At 37.6% G+C, this 22,380-nt stretch overlaps 1 protein-coding gene across 8 annotated transcripts in view; it reads left to right on the top strand.

The window, feature by feature from the left end:
• Positions 1-22,380, top strand: part of EML4 (EMAP like 4) — a 261,344-nt gene that overhangs the window by 156,659 nt on the left and 82,305 nt on the right. For 6 of the 8 annotated variants that reach the window (XM_006133977.5, XM_075925435.2, XM_006133978.5 and 3 more), the window contains exons 3-5: positions 13,116-13,245; positions 16,184-16,354; positions 18,580-18,708. In XM_006133977.5, coding sequence (XP_006134039.1) covers positions 13,116-13,245; positions 16,184-16,354; positions 18,580-18,708 — 430 coding nt within the window. The remainder of the gene's footprint in view (positions 1-13,115; positions 13,246-16,183; positions 16,355-18,579; positions 18,709-22,380) is intronic. The other 2 variants (XM_089777514.1, XM_006133979.5) reach the window with 1 other exon arrangement.

Raw genomic sequence — 22,380 nt, 5'->3', positions numbered from 1 at the left:
AAGGATGTGTCTACACTGTACCTGTAGCTCGAAATACGCTACGCAATTTGAGCTATGCAAATTGCGTAGCTTATTTCAAGTCCATTTCAAAATAGCTTGTTTAGAAATTTGGCACTGTCCACACGCACTTATTTCAAAATATGTCACTGTTCCAAAACATCCTTTATTCCTTGTGCAATGAGGTTTTCAGGGACATTGGAATAGCAAGCCTGTTATATTTCGAAATAACGGGCACACTCAAAAGATGCAGAATAGCTATTTCAGGATACCTCTAGTATCCCAATATAGTGCTGCCGTGTAGACATAGCCTAACTGAATTATACATCTTTGATTCTCCACTGTTTCTCTAGTTTTGAAATCAGTAGTATAACACCAAGAAAGTGGAGTAATGCAGTAATACACTTTATAAAGATATACAAATGTTACATTTGTTCAAAGAACAAAACTGAAAAATGGGGAAATTGTGTAATGGTTTTAGATGTACACTGGCAGAGAAATGTAATTGTTTGAGTTGGGTTTTTTTTTTAATGTCCCCGTGCCAGATGGAAGGAAGTGTTGACACTTAATTGGCAATGACTCTGAATCTTGCAATTCTGTCTTACTTGCTAAATGGTAGGCAGTTGTCATCTATGCTTACAAATTCAGCTTTATTTTACCTGACGTTTATCATGCCTCATCAGGATTCAAACATCCTTGTCTAATATTTTGAATAAATAAAGTACTAGCAAGTGTTTGAAATAAGTACAATAAATCAGTGTTGTAAGCTACTCGTTGTTGCAGAATGCTTGTGGGTGCAAAATTGTGGAAAGAATGCACATACTTGGGCCATAATGTTCATACTTGGGTGGTTAAAGTACTTAAATTGTTTTGACATTTATATAAGTGACTTGATCTTGGAGGTGCTAGGTACCCATGGTCTTCACTGAAGTCAGAGAAAGCTGGAGGTGCCCAACACCTTTGAAAGTCAGGAGTGAAATTGTATGTCCTTTGAAGTCAAAGGCAAAACGCCAATTAATTTCAGTGGGGTCAAGATTTCATCTCCTGTCATTTAAGAAAAAAAGCAAGAGGCTTACATTGTTTTTTAAAAAATTGTTTTTTAATATGTAATTTTTTGGTCCTAAAATACCTGACCATGCAGAGCACCTGATATTGTATCGATCACAAAAATGATTGTATCTGATTCTTAGCAGTTTGAATTATATTAACTACTTACAGCCTAGGAAATACGTGTCTGCATAGAGATACACTCTATGTACTGAAATATATTTGAAGAACACTGGAAAGAAAAATACATTCTCCTGTACCTCAAACGACCCTTACAACTGTCAGCATTGTCTGACAATTTTTGCTGTGCTTTTTTTTTTTAAGTGGTATTATGCAAAGATTGTGTTAGATCATTTCACTCATTGACTTTAATGTTTATTTAAAATAAGGGAACAAGCATTCAAATGCTAGACTTCAAACTTTTCAGATACGCACTAATGCGCTGAGTCATGTTTCTTTTTGCTTGCATATAAATAAATTAGAAGCCAAATGTCCAAACTAATAAGTACCTACAAATTTCACTGTCACCACAATCTAAAGTCCCTTTTCTTTGCCTCTGAAAATCTGAGCCTAATCTAGGCATTTAGATTTGAACATTTTAACCAGAAGTGGTTTTTAATATGTAAATGTCTTCCTAGATCTCCATTCCTCCAGATCTAAATTTCGCTCATTTAAAGTGAGGGGAAGAGAAAACACCATAAAAGCTTTTAACTTTGCTACTAGATAGTTGTCTAAATGCATGCTACATAACATTTATGTATAGAGTAGCACTGAAGTATTACGCTAATGTTAATTGAATTTTTGTTTTTTATTGTTGTATGTTAGTGCCCACCGTGCACTAGGAACTGTCCTTAAAGATATTGAATCACTGTCCTCTACCCCAAGGAGCTCACAGTCTCTATTTGAAATCCTAATCTCATAATAAGCTTTTGCCATAGAATGGGAATTTTTTATTACACAAACTTAGATCCCACAAGAGAGACATAATGGTGAAAGCTGGGTAGCATGAACAGGGAAACTGAAAGCAAATAAAACAGCATAGGCACTGAATCCTACTATCACGATTTTCAGTGCTTGAAAACATTTTGCTAGACTCTGGTTTTCAGAATTTTTTGAGTGACTAAAATCCAAATTCATTTAGGTTTCTGCAAATTCTTTGACTACTTGTGATTCCAGATTTCAAGCCAAATGAGTGCTGAGAAGGGGTGTGCATGTACTTGTATATGTATTTATATAAAAAATACAAACATCGAAATTTTCTCCCTTTTAGCTATGCAGATAAATGTTGGCACTACCATTGTTCCCTTTTGAATGATCTCACTTTTTGTCTTCATTCTGTCTACCAACACAGCAGATGGACTTTTTTCCAGGGGAAATGTCTGAGAATATTTTACTCAGGAGCTGTGAAATTTAGCACAGTGTAGGGTACCCATGAAGTCAAATCCTCTGCTTCTGCCCTAACTTAGCCATATATTAATGTCTGAAGTAGGATGTAAGGCCATGAAGAAGGGTCCTCTAGGAAGGATGAATTTAACTCCGTGAAATATGCTTGCAATTGTAACCAATTAAACCTCTTCAGTGAAAGGATACTGAAGCTCAGTGATTGAATAATAATATAGGGATGTCTAATTCTAATTTGCATCTTAAGAGGTTATTTATGCCTGCTCGTTCACGGTTACAATAGTCTACTAAACTCATTTCTTTCATTATTTTTGTATTATCACTCAGAAATCAGATTCAAGGATGTAACACAATGTACACTAGGGATGTTGAAAAGCATTGTGGATTTTTTGTAAATGTATAACTTCTGAATTTTTCAGCAGTTACACATTTACATGTGCGGGGGAGTCGGTTCCATGGGAGCCGGTATGTACAGGAAGCTGGCTCCCCATCTGTACCAGCTCCCACCTGCCCCTCCTATGCTGCTGCCTCTGATACAGAGGCAGTGGGAGGGGAGCTTGTGTGTGAGTGAAGGTTAGCTGTTTAACTTTGAACACTATTACATTCCTAATGTATGCTGAAAAAAATCTAGTCTTCCCAGAGGTCTCCAAAAATTAGCTTACAAAAGTTATTTGATCTCCTTTTGCACTAGACATTTTCTTTTTTGCTGCTGAGACATGGCCTTCCAAAACCTCTATAAATTTCCCTTAAGTAGCTCAGCATTAGCCTTCAAAGAGGTACTTTCCACAGTATGAAAATGAGTGTTGTGTATTGACTGAATCCAGTTGACAGGGGCAAACATAAATTACACTTTTTGGTATTCAATTTTTCCAAATTCAAGCAGATGATATCCACACTTAGTGGGACAGAGGAACTTCAGGGTCGCTGGCAAAGTGTTTCAGGATCCTTCAGTATAGTTTGTCCATGTTGGATGTCTCTTTGGATTAAACTAATTTTGTTTTACCTTTGTTATCCATTGGTTTTGGGGTTTTTTTTGACTAGCATCTAAATCAGCTGTGAATGAAATACCTAATAGCCTGGTATTTGTGACATAAGAATATAAGAACAGCCATACTGGGTCACACCAAAGGTCCATCTAGCCCAGTATCCTGTCTTCTGACATTGGCCAATGCCATGTGCCCCAGAGGGCATGAACAAAACAGGTAGTCATCCAGTGATCCACCCCGGTTGCCCATTCCCAGCTTCTGAAAAAGAGGTTAGGGGCACTGATCTTGCCAATCCTGGCTAATAGCCATTGATGGACCTATCCTCCATGCATTTATCTAATTCTTTTTTTAATCCTGTTAAAGTCCTGGTCTTTACAACATCCTCTGGCAAGGAGTTCCACAGCTTAACTGAGTATCACATGAAGAAATACTTCCTTTTGTTTGTTTTAAACCTAATACCTATTAATTTCATTTGGTGATCCCTAGTTTTTGTGTTATGGGAAGAATTAAATGACTCTTCTTACTCTTACACTTTTTTCCACACCAATCATGATTTTTAAGATCTCTATCATATCCCACTTTAGTCATCTCTTTCCCAAGCTGAAAAGACTCAGTATTATTAATCTTTCCCCATGTGGCAGTCGTTCAATACCAATAATACTTTTGTTGCCCTTGGTTCTGAACTTTTTCTAATGCCAAGATATCTCTTTTGACATAAGGTAAACACATCTGCATGCAGCATTCTTGTCTGTATTTCTCATTACAAGCTTATTGTTACATTGCAGACTTTTAGTGCAAATCCTCTCAGTAGTTGAGTAGATTTCTCGAGACATACCAAAAGGGTATCTATAAGTGAGTTAATTCAGTAGGGAGTGTTTTGTCAGTCTAGTGGTCTCTCAACAGCAGTGAGATCCTCAACGTGGGTGGTGGGAGGAAGCAGCTGAGATGAGAGCTATATGTTGATCATTTTTTCTGTCTGCACTTTTTCCTATCTTATAATTGGATTATAATTGGATTAAGTCAGAGGACAAGCTTTTAATAGTCCTACAAAGGTGTAAGGCTCAAGGACCACTGTGTGAGAGAAGTATTGCTATTTGGAGAGTACAAGGATATTGCACTTGTGGACAACTGGCAAAACAGAAGGAAGATATTTCTGCTTCTGTATCTTCCACCGGGAAGCTCTCATTGTTTCTAGATATGGGAAATCATTTCAAAATGAAAATGGAAGAAGATGGTTATAATGCCTCTCTGCCTCTCCACAAACTAGGCACAAGTAGCAAAAAGATAGGAAAGGCTAATAAATCCAAGGAAGGTATTATATATAATTGATGTTACTCTAGTTCAGAGAAACATCAGAGAGGCTGTCCTAGCCTCTGTCCATGCACAAGCATACGTTGGTCAACTCATAGATGTTCCTTTCTGAGATAAGCTTAAAGCTTATGCTGTATAGTAGTTTGCTTGTAACACTATTCCTGACCTTCTATACATTGAGCTACTATACTAGGATAAGGATGTACATTAATTTTAGGGTGTCTTTTTTGATAGGCAGCTTCAGTAGTTCAATAACTGTCATCTCTTTCGTGCGAAGTTCTTTCCTTTTGACAGCCTTGAAGTGCTGGTGCCAAATGCCTCTTTACTTGATTACAGCAGTTGATATGTGTAGTATGTGCCAAAAAAAAAGATTACCTGAACATTGGAGGAAAGGGGAAGCATAGAGTAGTCTGGTACTTGTGGCTGCCAGCAAGACAGATTGTATCTCAGTTGGTGCCTGGGTTGTTCTTGGGGTGTCAAAATGTATGTAATGTGAGAATGCAGCTCATAGGCACTCTGTGTGAAGGCGAATCCATGCCACACAATGGCACTAGTAAAGCAACTCAGGCTAAACATACTAATGACAGCCAAGATGAATGTGCTTCCTGTTCAGGACATTGCTATCCAGTTGAAAGTATGTATAATTGTATTCTTTTACCATGCCTTCTTCTTGACTAGAGGTAAAAATGAGTTTTTTTCACATTTTCAGTCTCCAGAAGGCCCATGATGCAAAAAATAGGAGAATGCAAGAACAGAAAATTATATCAACTGGCTTCTATACAAATTCAGTTAACCAAGAAAAATAGATTGCCACAGAGGCTGTGTCTAGACACACGGGTGTGGAGTTTGTAAAAACGAATATAGCCCGCAGGTTATATTGGCTAAATTATGGTACATCCCTCTTTTGACAGAGGGATGTAAATTAGACACTGCGAAATTGCAAATGAAGCGGGGATTTAAATATCCCATGCACCATTTGCATATTCACATAATGGCGCTCTTTCGAAAAAGCGCCATTTTGAAAATAAAATCGCGGTCTAGACGTGATTCTGTCGAAAATGGCAGGCTTTTTGGAAAGATCCCGTGCTCCTAAAAAAATGTGTACAGGATCTTTCAAAAAAGCCTGCCGTTTTTGACAGACCTGCATCTAGACCGTGGTTTTACTTTCGAAATAGCGCTTTTTTGAAATAGCACCATAATGTGAATTTGCAAATGAAGCGTGAGATATTTAAATCCAAGCTTCATTTGCAATTTTGAATGTCTTCATTTGCCTCCCTCTCTAGAAAGAGGGTGCAAGTGTAGACATACCCTCAGACTTCATTATATCACAACTCCCTTGAGGTTACAAAAATTACTTTATAACCCTAGTGGGAGACTAAAGCCTGAACCCACCTGAGCTCCTTCACCCCATGCAGGAGGGCCAAAGCCCAAAAGCTTCAGTCCCAGACAGAGGATCTGTAATTTGACCACCACCCTGGGTGGAAACTTTCACGCTTCTGCTTCTGCACTGGGAGGGAGATAGGACAGCCAACCCTCCAGAATTGGCCAGAAGTCTTTAGGAATTAAAGATTATGTCATTTGATGAATTCTTCAAGAATACATACAACCAAAATTAGCCCCCCCTTCACAATTGGGGTCCTGACCAACTGTTTCAAAATCGCTGCAATAGTGTGCACGTTATCTTCCGCCCTGCCCAGTAGAGAGCAAACCTAAAGCAAAATCCTATTTAATTGCAGTGATTTGAGCAGATTTTAAGATGTGGTTTTCACCTGATCTTAACTTTTGTTTCATTTCAATAATATTAAAATGAAAAGTAGGCTGGTCAATTTTTTTTAAGTTAAAAATGCTGACTTTAAACTTTGTAAATACAAGTTAAAATAACTTGTACTTGAATTTTTACTCCATGTTTTACACATGCTAATTATCACAATTGTAAAGTGTAGTGTAGACACTACAGGACATGATTTACAGTTGGTAGATTAATAGGTGTTAAAGCACAACTACTAATTCAAGTGTAGAACTACTCTGCCTATTGGAAGTTGCTGTTAAACTTGAATTTCCGTAGAGGGCAGAATATGGGAAGGGGCATCATTTAAGCAATCCTAGTGTTATGCTGTCTTTTCAAGACCAGCTCCTGCAAGCTCTCATGTTTATCACTTTACTCATGGCAGTACTCCTGTTGAAGCCTGTAGGCTGTATGCTCGTGTTACATACATTTTGTCACCCTTGAAGTCTTAATGTCTTTCCCATGCATCGGTCATTATGTCATCTGCTCTTTTTATGTTGAGATTTTCTTCTCTGTTTCTTCCTTTTTCATTTTTCTGATTTCCTCTTTCCTTTCTTCCTCCTGTTTTCCATCTCCTTTAACCCCACTTTGCTTTCTTTCTCAACTCATACTTGTAATTATTTTGAACTCTCTTCTTTCCCTCCTTCTCTTTTCTTTACATTCTTTTGAACACCATAATGCTGGGGTGGGGGATCTTTTTTGGGTCGAGGCCAGTGACACACAGAAAAATCTGTCAGGGGCCACACACAAGTGAGAAGCGTGAAAAAAAACCTTTCACTGTGGCCTCCGACTGATGAGAAAGACACTCCCCACATTCTGCTCACACACCAGAGCCTGGGGGGGCCATCCTAGTAGATTTTGTGTGCTCCAGCCCACAAAATACGGGGCACTGGCGTATAAGCATGGGCTCCCAAAAGCTGGGGGTGGTCCTGAGCCTCTGGGGCCAGATCCAGGCAAGCCAATTTCTGCATCCGGCCCCCGGACCTGAGGTTCCCCACTCCTGCTGTAATGAGAACTAATGAACATTTAATCAACTCCTTTCTGAAGAGCTTATTTTTACATCTCATATGCATATCAGTTATGTAATTATTAGATAATATGCATTTACAGGTATATTTTCAGGAAAAATAATTAGGCTAATAGTAAAAGTGTATTACCGCTGTATGTGTTTGTGTTTTAAGTGAGAAAAACCGTGTGCCATTTCAGAACATATGTATCTATCAAGTAGTCTTAAGTTCATCAAACCTTTATTCCAATCCACACAAGTAAGGGAAGATCATAATGAACAAATTATAATAACTGGGTAACTGGCCTGGATTTCTAAAAGTCTGAGACAAACAGCAGGAAATAAAAGCTATTATTTTATCACAAGTCTGAGGAGTAGCCATGTTAGTCTGTGACTAAAAAAATCAAGTAGTCCCATAGCACCTTAGAAACTAAAAAGTAAATATACTATTTATGAGCTTTCGTGGGCAAAGCACACTTCCTCATATGAGAGGAAGACACAAAACATACATTTTCAAAAGTTGTTACTGTCACTTAAATGTCATTAAATGTGCAATCATTACCTCAATTTAGCTAATAAAAGCTATTTTCTTTTTTTTTTTTATTGTGTTTCAGGCAAAAAGGAAGCTAAACAGATTTTAGGTTTATGGTGGTCCCCTTTGTCTAATCTTGCTTATCTTTCATTCACACACTTATATACTTGACAGATTTTAATGAAAGGTCTGTTTTGAACTCTGATATTATTCTATGAAAATTATCAGAATGGAGATGGAATCCAGTATCCATTAAAGACATTTTTACTACTTTGATCTCACAGTTTGGTTTTAATCCTGGTCACCACACATACTGAATCTTATTTTACATTCAGCTTGCATCCGGCTCTTGTTCCAAGCCAAAAGATAAAGCTGAGTGCTATTCAGTGTGAAAAATTTCAGACTGTTTATGTTAGTAATTGACATATAGTGTGATACTGGCAATCACGTAAAATGTGGATGCTGAGAACTTCATTGTTTTAGCCTTTAGAATTCCATCCTGAATTTCTGTTTTCACTGCCATTTCATTATAACACTCTACTTTATTTGAATTTAAGCCTGTTTTGGCTGCTATGAAAGGATATTTTTACAGTGGGAGATGGAAAGATTCTAAGGGTATTTATAATTTGAAGCTTTATGATGAGTGTAGATTTCCACTAGCCGAAACTTATCATTGAGGATTTATGGCCATGGACCAGTGGATTGGCTCCATTGGTGTTCTCTAGCTAGGGTCAGAAACATTCTAATCCCATCCTCTGATCCCCATGGAGAGCAAGTTCATAAATTCTACACTACCCCGCTAGTTGAACTTGCAAATGAAGCCCGGGATTTGAATTTCCCGGGCTTCATTTGCATAAACTGGGCGCCGCCATTTTTAAATCCCGGCTACACGCGGCACGAACTAGGTAGTTTGGACTAGGCTTCCTAGTCCGAACTACCGTTACTCCTCGTGGAATGAGGAGTAACGGTAGTTTGGATTAGGAAGCCTAGTCCGAACTGCCTAGTTCGTGCCGCGTGTAGCCGCGCGGCATGGGGTTCGAATGAGCAGGGATTTAAAAATGGCGGCACCCAGTTTATGCAAATGAAGCCCGGGAAATTCAAATCCCGGGCTTCATTTGCAAGTGCGGTATGCCTACATTACCCCGCTAGTTCGAACTAGCGGGGTAGTGTAGACATGCCCTCAGTGTCTGCAAATGGGTTAGGAATTAGCCCACCAGTGTTTTGTTTTAAAATGTAAATGCATTTCCATTTTTAGATGAGATTTTTGTAATTACCTGGGTTATGAATTTTAAAAATCCTAAGGTTTTTTTAGTTCACTTTTTTTTAAAAATGGAAATCTAATTAATGAATGTAGAAGTAGAGTAGTGTGAAATATTTGTAACATTGTGCAAAACTACTTGAAAATTGTGGGGTTTTAACATTTTCTTACCAACTAAAAATTCACCCATTTTCCCTCAAGAAATTCCAAGGTACAGGTTTCTCTGGTAAAGATGGGCTAATTTTACAGCAAAGATGCTTTCATTCTGGAAGCTTGCTGAAATTTATATTTTTGATTCAAAAGTAGCCATTTACAATGAGCAAAATTTGGGAGTTACCAACTTTGATGAAACTAAATTAAACAATCTCTTTTACTTCAGCCTGTGCAAAACACGCAATTCCCCCTAGAACTTGATATTTTGAGTGCTACTTGGAATGTGTCCCAAGTATTCATTACACCACTTTTGTATTCCATATTTATGCGCAGCTATTTTATAAACCATAACTGCTCCAGTTTTACTAAAATCAGTTCTTAAATTGATTTAATTAACCTAATACAAGTCCCTGTCTAAATTAACTTAAATCTGAACTCAATAAGTGTACTCAGAATTACCCTACCATGATGGTGGGCACTATTAAAATAATTTAAAAGAAAAATCTTTCACCTAAAAATAAGTCACCATAATCTAATGTACAGATGAGATTCAATCTTTTCACTGCTGCCAGTATTGTATGAGTGAGAGAGCACGCTGTAGCTAGGAAAGAGCTGGGTACAATTGATCTAAGATTTTATTCATAGTTAAGGTTTTATTATTCAGTGTAAGACTAAGATACTTTATCTTAGTATAGATTGCTCCTTGTAGATGTAATATCATGAGCCTGTATTCCCATTAGTGTTTTCTCCCTGTGGAGAAGGTGGTACATGCTTCTGTCAAATTATGTGCTTATATCAGATGTTTTTGATCTGAAATGGTGTTTCCGTGTGCACTTTATACAGAGCTTGTCCACTGAATCTTTTGTGTCTGTCAAAGAATTCAGAATTGTTAAACATACACAAAAATGGGAAGATGTAATTGCCTGAGTGGCAGCCAGAGACGTATTGATCTATTACTACGTACAGAAAGACAGCGAAGGGTCACTTACAGTTCAAGAGCAAACCAGGAACTCTGACATATTGTACCTCCTTTGGAGAAGATGATTTACTTAGTCATTGAAAATAAAATAAGCTCATTTATGTGTTGGTATTACTCAAGATACTTTTCCAGTTTATGCTGGTTTTATGGCTTTGCTGGTATCTATGTTATGGAAATGTGTTTGAGGTATTTTTAAAATGTTGAATTTTAAAATTAGAATTGTTATTAAAAATTAAATAAAATGTGCCCACAAAAGTAGTCTCTCTAAAGTGTGGCTAGCAGGGAAGAACGGTGCTTGTTACTCTGTGGACAGGGTGCTCCAGTGGGCACAGAATCTTTGGCTCAGTTCCCTCAAGCTTAACCCCTTCCACCCAATCCTGTCTTTTCCCAAACACTTGTTCCTTGTTCTGTTCTAGCCAGTCCCCCTCTACAGTCCACAGGCTTCTCATCCCAGTTCCAGTTTCCTTGCTTGGCCAGTCCTCATCTTCCCCCATAGACTCCCTATGTCATTTCTGCTCTGCTCCCCACCTAAGTTCTCTGTAAGCAGCACAGCAGTCTTTTAAATGCCATGCAGACTCTCAGGGAACCTAGCCCCTGGTGGACCTGCCATACCCCTCCTCAGGCCTGGACCTAGCCCAGCCCCCAACCTGCTACAGCTGGGGAACAGGTACTTCTCTCATTGCCCCACGCTAGCCGGGCTCCAAATCTGCCATGGCTGGGGAACAGGCGCTCCTCCCCCAACCCGAGCCTAGCCTTAGTCTAGACTTGCCAAGACCAGGGACAGGCACCCCTTCCCTCGCCAGAATCTAGGCCCCGGGGAGAGCCTATCCAATGGCCTCAGCTGCAGAGCTTCCGTGATGAGGAGAGGCACCTTCACCCGCTGCCCCCAGCCCAGGTTCTGCTGTTGAGAGAGCGCGAGCTGGAGGGACACTTCTCTCCTTGCAGTAGCCCTCGGTCAGTCTGAACCCCCAGCCAGAGCCTTTGCCCCCTGTCCCAGCCCTGAGTCCCTCATCCATGGGACTACCTATGCATACAGGTATCCGTATCTGCAGATGTGGATGGATATCTGCAGATCATTTTTGCAGATGTAGATACAAGTTTTGTATCGGCACTAGGGACATTGTGTCGATTAATTTGCTAGTCTGTAAGCGCTTCCGCGTTCTGCATTTGAAATGTTGGACTGCTGTGTGGAGCACAAAGCCAGCAGAAGGTCCCACGCAGAGTCCCACGCTGGCTGGCCGCAGGCTCCATGCTGCACTTCCTGTTTGAAATGTACAAGAGCCCCCACTGGGGACTCTAGTACATTTCAAAGCTTGCACATTGCACAGAGCCAAGGGCCAGCGGGGGAGTCCCCAGCTGACGTGGGCTCCATGCAGTGCTGCCGCTTTGAAATCCTGGGTGGAGCCCAGGATCAGGTGGGGATTTCCCCACCCGATCCCGGGCTCCATGAAGTACTGCTGCTTCGAAACGCCACACAGAGCCCAATCCCGGGTTCCGCACAGCATTTGAAAGCAGAATCCCCTGCTGATCTCAGGCTCCACGCGGCGCTGCCGCTTTGAAATGCCATGAGGAGTCTGAGGCCAGACTCGCCGCTGACCCTGGGCTCTGTGTGGCACTCCCACTTTTAAGTATTCCCCTTGTCTTCCCCCCTCTTGCTGCCTCTATATAGAGCGCCTGGAACACTAAGGCTAGAACTCTATATATAGAGGCAGCAAGGGGGAGAGAGTGACTAGTTGACTAGCCTTTAGACTATCCAATAAGCATTTGCTTTATTGGATAGTGGACTAGTCCTTTATATCCCTAATCTGCGCAGGGCTCTACCATTCTGTTCATAGTGCCCTTGTGACTGCTACAGCTCACTTGTAGTACCACCTTGTTTGTGCTGATGACACTATGAATTAATAATACAATGATCTTTCGGTCAACATCCTCTTCCCAGGCCACAGCCTGAGTAATTCACTTATATACTTAGTAGAAATCAAGACTCTTCAAGGTAATTAAAGCTAAAATAGCTGTCTTGATTGGAACCCCATTCTGGGAAAGAAGATTTGTGTAGTAGTAAATACTGTGATTTGCGCCAACCTTGTGCTCCTTATCTTGTGTTCAAAATGTGGGAAGCCCCAACTGAGGTGTGTTGTGCATCCTCCTCCTGTACACAATTTCACTACAAGAGGACCTTCTCTTCTGCCACTGAATTCTTCAAAAGAATCTCCCTACGTGCAAACATCCTTAGTTCTGGACATTAAAATCCGTTTCATTAGCCAGATGTATTTGCAAATGTATTTTTGTTAATGGTTTTGTGTCACTTAAATGTTATTCGTAGCTTAAACAAATTGTTCAGCTATCAAAACACAATATTTATTTGCAAAAACTTGATGTTTGTTGGTTTGGCAGGAATGTTTGGCAATAAGTCTCCATCGATCCATCCACATAAAGGGGGTCATATTATATACATCATATATGCATTGTTGATTTTCCTGTGGCCTTCTCTTAAAAGATTTCAGAGCAATTTTTGGATTTATAAACGAATCCTTTGTGTTGAATGCCAGCAACAGTGCTGTTTGACAGCCAGCCCCACCTGTTATAGTTACTAATTAGAATGTCACTTGGATGCTTTGAAAGCTACTATAAAATCTCTTCACCTCAAATTCCTTTTCAGGTCAATCAGGCCTTCGAGAAGCTATTTCTATGTCCTGTATAACCAATGGAAGTGCAGGAAGCAGAAAAACAAGCCATAGTGCCTCTGTATCAGTTGCCAGAAAAGAAACCCTCTCATCTGCTGCTAAAAGGTATTTGCTTCTTAGAAAGTTAAATTATACAAACTACAATAAGGAAGTCCCTTTCTGGGTTAATTTTGAAGTATTCTGAAATATACCAATTAAAGAATGGGCTTTAGATTCATAGCATATAATTAGAATTCATTTCATCTGGATGCAAAGAAAGAGGATCACAAATGGAGATTACTTTGGTTTTCAGAATACAAAACATAAAATTAAATTGTCATTAAAAGAGAAGAAAATATATTTATAGTAGGGATGTTTGTTGTGAAATTGAAATGAGCCACTTGAACAGATTTTCATGCCATTTATCATGCACCAGATTTATTTGTTTTTTAAAGGACATAAACAACAAATCTGACCTCATAGTCTTGAATGAAAATAGCAAATGATATAAAAGTGAAAATTATTAAAAGAATTAGGTGAATTCAAGATTTAAATTTTCATCTCCATTTTTGTTTTCAACATTCCAAAACAAAGTGTGATAATCTGTTCTTTATAACTTAGTAGAGCACATTTCAATCTTAAGAGATTTCTTATTACAGGATTTTATAAAACAGTACTTGTAAAAATGACATAATTTGAAATTGCATTTCATTTAGTACCTAATTTGATTTTTTTTTCATACAGTGGTTTCAGGAGCCAGCAAAATGTTTTCTTATTTATTGTTTACTTCTGGGACTTTTAACCAGTCATTTTCAGCATCTCAGAGGAATGGTTTGTTGGAGAAAGTGAAAGAAAAAGCTGTTACTCATAGAGCTTTGGAAAAGAGCACATGTAAATATTTTACCATCTGTTGAATTATATATGAAAAGTTCTCAGTCTCTCTAGAGTACTATATCAACTTCAGTGGATAATTTATCATTAAGTGTGGATTTAAATACTGTGCTATATGATTAAACAGAGAAGCAGTACATTTTAGGGATTAAAGCTATTATATATAAACCTAGGCCACTTTCCTTCTGTCTTTAATTAGTAAATCAGTTAAACGGGGAGAGTGAAGCAGAAAAAATCTAAGGGTCTTTTGAGTACAGGAAGCAGAATTAATTTGCTCTTTCCTATTCTCAGCTATATAGTGTCTTCTATTTTAAATGTCCGACTTCCTCTATCCTACAATGAATTAGACAATGAATGTTGTATATCTCTACCTATCAGGAAGCCAAGAGTTATAAAAGAGTCAATTATTTGGGAAGGTATTTGAGCTAGCACTTTCACATTAATCTTGTCCTGGAAGTATGGAAGTCTGCCCACTCATACTTCCTTCCTAGCCCATCCTCCCAACTCTCTGCTCAAAAAAAAAAAAAAAAAAAAAGAGATTAGCTATGTCAATATAGCTTTTAGCTAGAGATGAAACTTAAGGAAGAAGGTGAATGGACGAATGGACGGCTAACCAGAAGAAAGGAAAGAAAAAGAGCTTTTGAGAAGAATCAGAGAATGTCAGACCCAAGACTTTATGGAGAAAAGACTCACTCTTGAATCTCCTGCCTTATAATCCTTCTCTAATCCAGCATCAGGTGTTTCAGGATTTCTTTTTATTGTGGCAGGTAAAAGTTGCAGTATATGCTGATCCTCTGCTACTCCTGCACATGAATGGAGCAGCTTGTCTTGCTATAGTGTGTTTGGTTCAGCATGTCAGAAGAAGCATGCAGCAATGTACTTGAAATAAATCATATGGCAAGAGTAAAATGTTGGGTGGAGATTGCATAATTGGTCTCTTATCTCTGATCATTGTACTTTCAAGAATTTTTCAGAGTATGCTTTGTACTTTCAAGAATTTTTTTTATGGCAAAAATGTATTGTTGGTTGTTTCAGGAATGCATTCTTCTGCTGTACGGAAAACAGAACTGAAAGATCCATCCTAGTTTAAACTCTGAGTTTAGGTGAATTCTACTCTGAAAATAAGTAAATTTGAGATACTGTTGAGGGTTAGAAAACATGGCCTACAAAGTCAGTGGTTTCTATTACTCTGGTATAGTCCCCGTCTTGATTCAGTTCATCCTCTTGCTTCCCTCATAAGGAGAAACAGCCTTACATTTGAGGCAAGGACAGAGGATGCAGAAGATGTCCATTTCTTGTGAAGGGGGAATCATGCTGCCTGGAGAGGCTGCTCCAAAGTCTGCAGCTGTCATTGATATTTGGACCCAGTCTCAACATGGTATGTCATGCATGGCACAAAACTTGCCATATTGAAGCTGGGTCCAAATATCAGTGACAGCAGTGGACTTTGAACCAGGGCCTCCATGAATAAGAACATTTTAAATGGCCACTTACAATTGTTTAAAGGGTATTTTAAATGTTAAATCAATGAAAAATATACTGTTAAATGTTACATTTTTAAATGTGAAGGAATTGTAATCTCATAGTTTATTTACTACACATGCTGAAAAAGTGACAGTTCAACTATTAATAAATCAATAATATCAATTATGGCTAAATAGGACCAAAAATGTTCTCAAGTGGATGCTTTGGTACATGACACAGTTAATCCACTTTTAGTCCCATGACCAGTGAATGCATTTTATTGCTCATCATGGAAGTCTAGAAAGCACAATACGTATACAACAATCTACAGAAAGAGATACAACAGAACCTAAAATATCCTGCATATCTTAAATTGAAACGACCTGTGTTCAATTTTAAATAGGTAGGTGTAAGTGATTAACATAAATAGTGATAAACCTTTGGTACTTTTCCAAGTAACAAAATATTTCTTGGAACTTGACAAGAAGATCTCTTCAACTGTTAGATCTTTTCTAATAACAAAATACGTTGCAAAATAATTTTATTAACAAAACCCAACAAAATCATTAGACAACCACATATTTTCTTATGGTGATAATTCTTTAATGAATTTTAAGTGCTTTTTTTCTTCTCTGATAAAAGTGCATTTTTTTCATCTCCAATTCATTTGTTTATTTTGTATTGTTCCATCTTATACTTTATTTTACAGCGGTACAGAAAAAAAGGAAAAACCTCCAGGACAGAGAGAAAAAAAAGAGGAAACTCATTCTAATGATCAAAATCCACAAATTCGAGCATCACCTTCTCCCCAGCCCTCCTTACAGACTCTCCAAACACACAGACAAACTCCAGAAAGCAAGAGCTCTGCTCCAGCTAAAAGGTTTTCACAGTACCAAAGTACAGAGCTAGACAATGGTTGTAATGATACTAAGAGTGCACGTTTAATAACAAATCTTGAGAAATCAAAATTCAATTTCACAACTGAGTGCAAAATTATTTTTTCTGCTGCAGAATTGTATGTAAGATACCTAACAACATTTTCCAGATAATAAAGATTTTAAAAATCCAAATATTTCTTCCATAAATTTAAAGATAAGAAAAATAGAATTATATACTCTTTATCATAGTAGGATGTTGTAAGACACTGTAAAGAAAAGAGAGATTAATTACAATCTTAGTAACATATATAGGAAATGGTGGCAAGATGTAATATATCTCAAAGTATATTTTAGAGGCATCATGTTAAACATGGCCAACTAAAACTGGGAACCACAGCATGTACTATTTATCACCTGTCTTAATAGCACTTGTCATAAACTAGTATCATTACAACCCTTGACTCGGGTGCCTTTCTTCCCAAACTACTGTTTAATATGACTGCAGTTTGGATCTGTTGCTTTTTTCTCATATCCCTGCTTGGTTACAGAATGGTCCATTTCATCTGATAGCTAGGATTCTGAGTCTACAGACATGTTTGGGGTCATATTTCTACACCAATATTAAACAATTGACCCGAAGAGAGGGATGGGAGGGATTTGTTTGGGTCCTGATCATATATAGAATTGATCCCTGCATGTATAGAATTCCTGCTGATTTCAGTGGGAGTTAGGTATAGAGAACATCTGTGGGATGTGCTATCAAATATATGCATTTTAAAATTTGGCTGGTTATTTGAGAGTAAAAATGTTCAAGTTTGCTATGATCCATTGTGACCTTTATTGTTTTAAAAGCTTGGAAAGGTATGGAATTCTTTCCTTGGACCACTTGCATTTTAAAAAACTAAAACTCAATGACAAATGAATTATTCTTTCAAATTTGCACTGATTTATGAAACTGCATTGGCTTGTGTTGCCTGAATTCATAATTCTAATAGAAAATAAAAACAACCCTTTCGCTTGACTGGTGCATGTTTAACACTCATAAAGGCTGTGTCTCCATATTTTTCACAAACTCTTGCACTATCTAAAGCTTAACTTTGGTTTGTTTTTCTCCTCCCTGGCATATTACTATAAAGAGACTTTTTTTCCCAGGGTATAGCATATTAATCTGTTGCTGTGGGGGTGGGAGGAAATGGCTTTTTAGTTTCTCCTAATATTGTAATTTGTCTTTAACTTTTTTGTCACCGTCTTTTTCAGCTTCTTGAGATATCGTGGAAATAAGCTTGCCTTTCTAGAATTGCATTTTCAATATTATTCTTGCAAAAAGTATTTTTGACTGGATGAGTTGCAAGGTTGTTGGCAGGGCATCTGCAGAATCTTAATTCAGGTTATTAAATAACTGTTTTAGCCAGACCACATTTAAACAAATTTCCTATGATAAAGATATGAAACATGAAATTAACTTCAGTGAAACCAGTGACTACAAAACAGTTTTAAACTTCCATTATTGTAAGTTTGGCTCCAGCAGGATTGCTGATGTTGTGTATCAGATATTCATGGGTCTAATTTTCCATGATATTGGGCCAAATCCTGCTTGCTTTATTCCTTTCCAAGAAGTCTCACAGAAGTGAATGGAATGTTGTGCATGCACAAAGGAAGTAGGGTTTTGGACCATTGTTTTGGAACTATTTGTTTCAAAACAATCAGTGGCTTACTGAGTTTGGAAGTTACCACCGCAAAATTCTTTTCCTGGAATTGTACTCTGGTTGTGAATTGACAAAGCAGCTCAGCATTCAAAATTTTTATTGTGTTCAGTAATTGTATAATAGAGTTAATAATTTGTGCTGAAAATAGAAGTCGTCTCAAAATTTACTTTTTTAACTTTGAGCTAAACATTTGTAGTCTGACTAAATTCATTAGCGATGTCTAATTTAGCAATTTACTAAGCAGTTATAGAATGGTAGATGTCATCCATTATTAGGGACACTTCAAAAATCACAATGAATAGATCAAACAAATGAATTTTGCAATTGCCTTCCTCAGTTGCTTTCACTCATCTGGTTAGAACTTTTTGACTAATCTTTATTTCTATTTTCTCGTTCAAGTCAAAGGAAGTCCTATCACTGCTTTTTGTCTCCAGCTGCTTGATATGTCAGTTGCATACCAGCACCAGGTATCATTATCATATTGTTTTTTAATTTTAAAAGTAACTTTTTGTTTCTTTTAGCATAAAGCGAACTTCAGCTGCTGAGAAATCACATAGCATGTGGGACAACTCAGATGACAGTCGTAATAAACTGTTGAGGGCAGCTTCAACATCTAAACTGATATCAAAAATGGCAAAAAATGCAGACAAGTAAGTATTCCATTTTGTAGCAAAATGGTATCGTCAAGTTTTAAAACTGAAAATTCTATGATTTTTTTTCATTTAATTACATATACAGATTTGTAATCTGTCAGTTTATATTGTTAATATTTTGTATACATTGTCTGGATAATCAGACTATTCACCTCTATAATGCAAGTAAATCTGCACAGAATATTTAACTTCCTGCAAAATGTAAATGTATTATTTTAAAGCATGAATATTTTATAAATTATACATGCATATTAAGGCTCACTGTCATTTATGTCCAAATTTCCTCACTTGGAAATGACTACCTAGAAAGAAGTACAGTAGATCATCTGGGGGTTATAGTGAATTACAAGCTAAGTATGGGTCAATAATGTAATACTGTTTCAAAAAGGTGAACATCATTCTGGGATGTATTAGCTGGTGTGTTTTTAAGCAAGACACAAGAAATAATTCTTTCACTCTAGTCTGCATTGGTAAGGCCTCAGTTGGAGTGTTATGTACAGTTCTGAGTGCCACACTTCTGGAATGATGTGGACCAATTGAAGACAGTCCAGAGGTGAGCACCATAAATGATTGAAAGTCTAGAAACCCTGACCTGTGATGGAAGATTGGAAAAAAACTTGGTTTAGTCTAGAGAAGACTGAGAGGAGACATAAAATGTTGATGCAACAAAGACAGAGATAAATTGTTCTCCTTACATGCTGATAACAGAACAAGAAACAATGGGCTTATATTGCAGCAGTGAAAATGTAGGAAAAACTTTAGGAAAAACTTTCTACCGTAAAGATAATTAAGCACTAGAACAAATTACCTAGACAATGTGGACTCTCTATCCCTGGAAGTTTTGAAGAACAGGTTAGACAGACACCTATTAGGGATGGTTTGGTTAATATTTAATCCTGTTTTAGTGCAAGGACTAAACTAGATCACTTATTAAGGTCCCGTCTAGTCTTACATTCCTATGATTCTGTAAGTTTTCCCCACTTCTCTTTTCTTTATTAAAATACATTTTGAAATGTTAAGGTATCAGAAAAGTGTTTATTTCATTGTAAATTTCTTTGTATATTTTCTGGTCTTGATTTAAAGTGCATATTTACACTTAAAAGTAGTTGTAAAGTGGCATTGTGAGGTTACATGTTTCTATTTCTTAGAAATGCTAAACTTACAAGTGAAGTCTCAGGGTCCATTCTGCAAACTCAAACTGAAAAGTAGAACAAGTCTTTTTTTGTTCTTGTGCAATATCACCAGGTATCAAAGGCCAAAGTATATTCCCTGATACAACTGTTCATTTTTGGTGGGTTTGCTCAAGGTTGATTGATTTAGGTGCTGATTCTGCAAACACTTGTGTTCATGCTTACTTTTACTGCTGCAAGTTGTTCCATCAAACTCAAGTTGTGATAAAGTAACATATGTATATATGTGTTTCTAGAATCAGGGTCTCAGAATGTAATTATTTTTTAAAATTATCTTGATCATATGTAATAGGGCATAAAGCTTAGCAGTGTTGGCTCTGCCATGCTAACAAGGAGGAGAAACATTTTTTCCCCCTGTGGAATAAACAAATACAACTCTGAATACACATCAGGAGCAGATGCCTTCATAAAAAAGTGCTTTTTTTTATGCAGTAACTTCAATGTAGAGCCAAATAATAGTAAAGGTGGCTTAGTCACAATTATTTTGAATAAGCTGCAAAAATATGTGTGTAAATAAAGGTAAGAATACTGATGAAATAGGGGGAGGTTATCATTAAAGTAAGTTCTGAATTTGTAAATTCAGATATACAATATAAAATTAAAATCTGCTGATATTAATGAATTAAAATAGGTTGTTTTATTCTCAGGTCTAGTATGAAACTTAAAATTAAAAAGAACACGCACAATATGATGCAAATCTTACCTGACAGCAATGCATACTTTTAGTAATAGCTTTATACCTGGACTGAAGAATTCTGTAGAACGCGGAAATATTATGTATAGGGGGGCCAACAGCTTCTGCAGGCTGTTGGGGAAAGTGGGATGGGAGGCGGCTCTGCACCCCCCAGAAGGGCTGGGGCCTCAAGTGGAAGGAGAGGGGCAAGGGCAGCCAGCCCTCAGCAAGTGCCACTGGGCTACCCCACTCCCATCCCAGCACAATGCTCTGGTAGCATTTTAAAGGGGCCCAAGACAACTGCAACAGTAGCAACAGCAGCCTCTGGGAGCCCCAGGACCTGGAGATTCAAAGGGGTTCAGGATTATTGCCCCCATTGACCCTCCTGCCCCAGTCAGCAGGTTGTGCACTGAGGATTATAGTTTAGACATTCTGCACACCATTTTCTTCTCTATTCTAAATGTTTTTTATTGTTGAAATCCAAAGTTCCTCTGGCAATTCAGACTCTTTCTGGATACTGGTAAAAGCTATTTAAAGACTGGAAAACTCTTTAGCTAAATCCTTTGGCTTTATTTCAGCTTATCAAATTCCCTTTTTTTCAGTTATTGCTATCTTGTCAAAACAGCTTAATCACAGTAGACATTATATTTAAAATTATTAAGAATAAAAAACAGTTGCTCTTTACAGACATTTTGAATTTGTTCAGTAATCCAGGCATATAATAATCATAGATGTTTTGTCATTTTTTACATGAGGCTTTTCTTTGAAATGTTGTAATTCCTCTTCTGCAGTCTTTTCTTAGAATAAGAAAATACATACTTTTCAGTGATAATGGATTAAATGGGGGCAGGAAGAATTAGAAATAATAATTATTGGCAAAAAACGATCATTCTTGAGCCTGAAATACTTAAAGAAAATGAAACTTCAAAAGGTGTGAAAGTATTTTATCATCATCTTACCTGAAGACTGTACTTTATTGTTTACAAACGTACCTTATCATTCACTTGTCTCTGCACTGAAATGCATTATAAAGTCATCTGGGAAGGGAGGAGTAGTGGAGAGAAAGACCTGTAAATAGTAACTTTTTACAAATCTGCCCTTGGAAATGCATGCCCAGCTCCTGTTAAATCAGTTGGCTTGTGTGCATGTGTCAAAGGGCAGCATTTTGCTTACTGCATTTAAGGTTGTTAATTAGGGGAAGTTGCAAAGGCCCAAAATGCATCAGAACCATCTCATTTCTTATGGAAGGAAGGAAACAAGGAGCCAGCCCTAACTTGGGCCCTGGATGAAATCCCTTTATATATAATTTAGACTCTAGTCCCAGATTTTGAACTTCTTTTAGTAGCAGCTTTAAAACCAATGCAGTACTGTAAATCATCCCAATAAAATAGCAGGAAATAATGCAGCTGTCACCTGAGCCAGTTATACAGCTTTCTTCTGTCAGAACTGGGAATCCAAGTCTGGACTCTTCCATTTGGCAGCCAGAATATGGTTGATTGAACCAGCAGTCAGTGAGAACTCACTTTATGCGTATGTATATTTGACTATCTCCCAAAGTCATAAATGTTTAACTTCCATACAAATATTTTACTTCTATTTTACGACTCAGCTTGAAGTCAGTTCACAGTTTTCATGAAATAAATGCATCCCAAACAAACAAGGCACTTTTAAGGAAGAGCTTATTATAAGTTATAGTTTAGCTTTTCCTCACATCTTCTGAAAAATTGATTGAGACTTTTATTTCATGCCTGGCACTTGGTTGGCTCTAAATCAAGAAGTCAATAATTATGAAAACTTTTTTTGCGT

This window comes from Pelodiscus sinensis, chromosome 3 (genome assembly GCF_052426305.1).
Source record: "Pelodiscus sinensis isolate ZL-2025 chromosome 3, ASM5242630v1, whole genome shotgun sequence".
Taxonomy (NCBI): domain Eukaryota; kingdom Metazoa; phylum Chordata; order Testudines; family Trionychidae; genus Pelodiscus; species Pelodiscus sinensis.
This window is presented reverse-complemented; position numbering and strand designations above follow the sequence as displayed.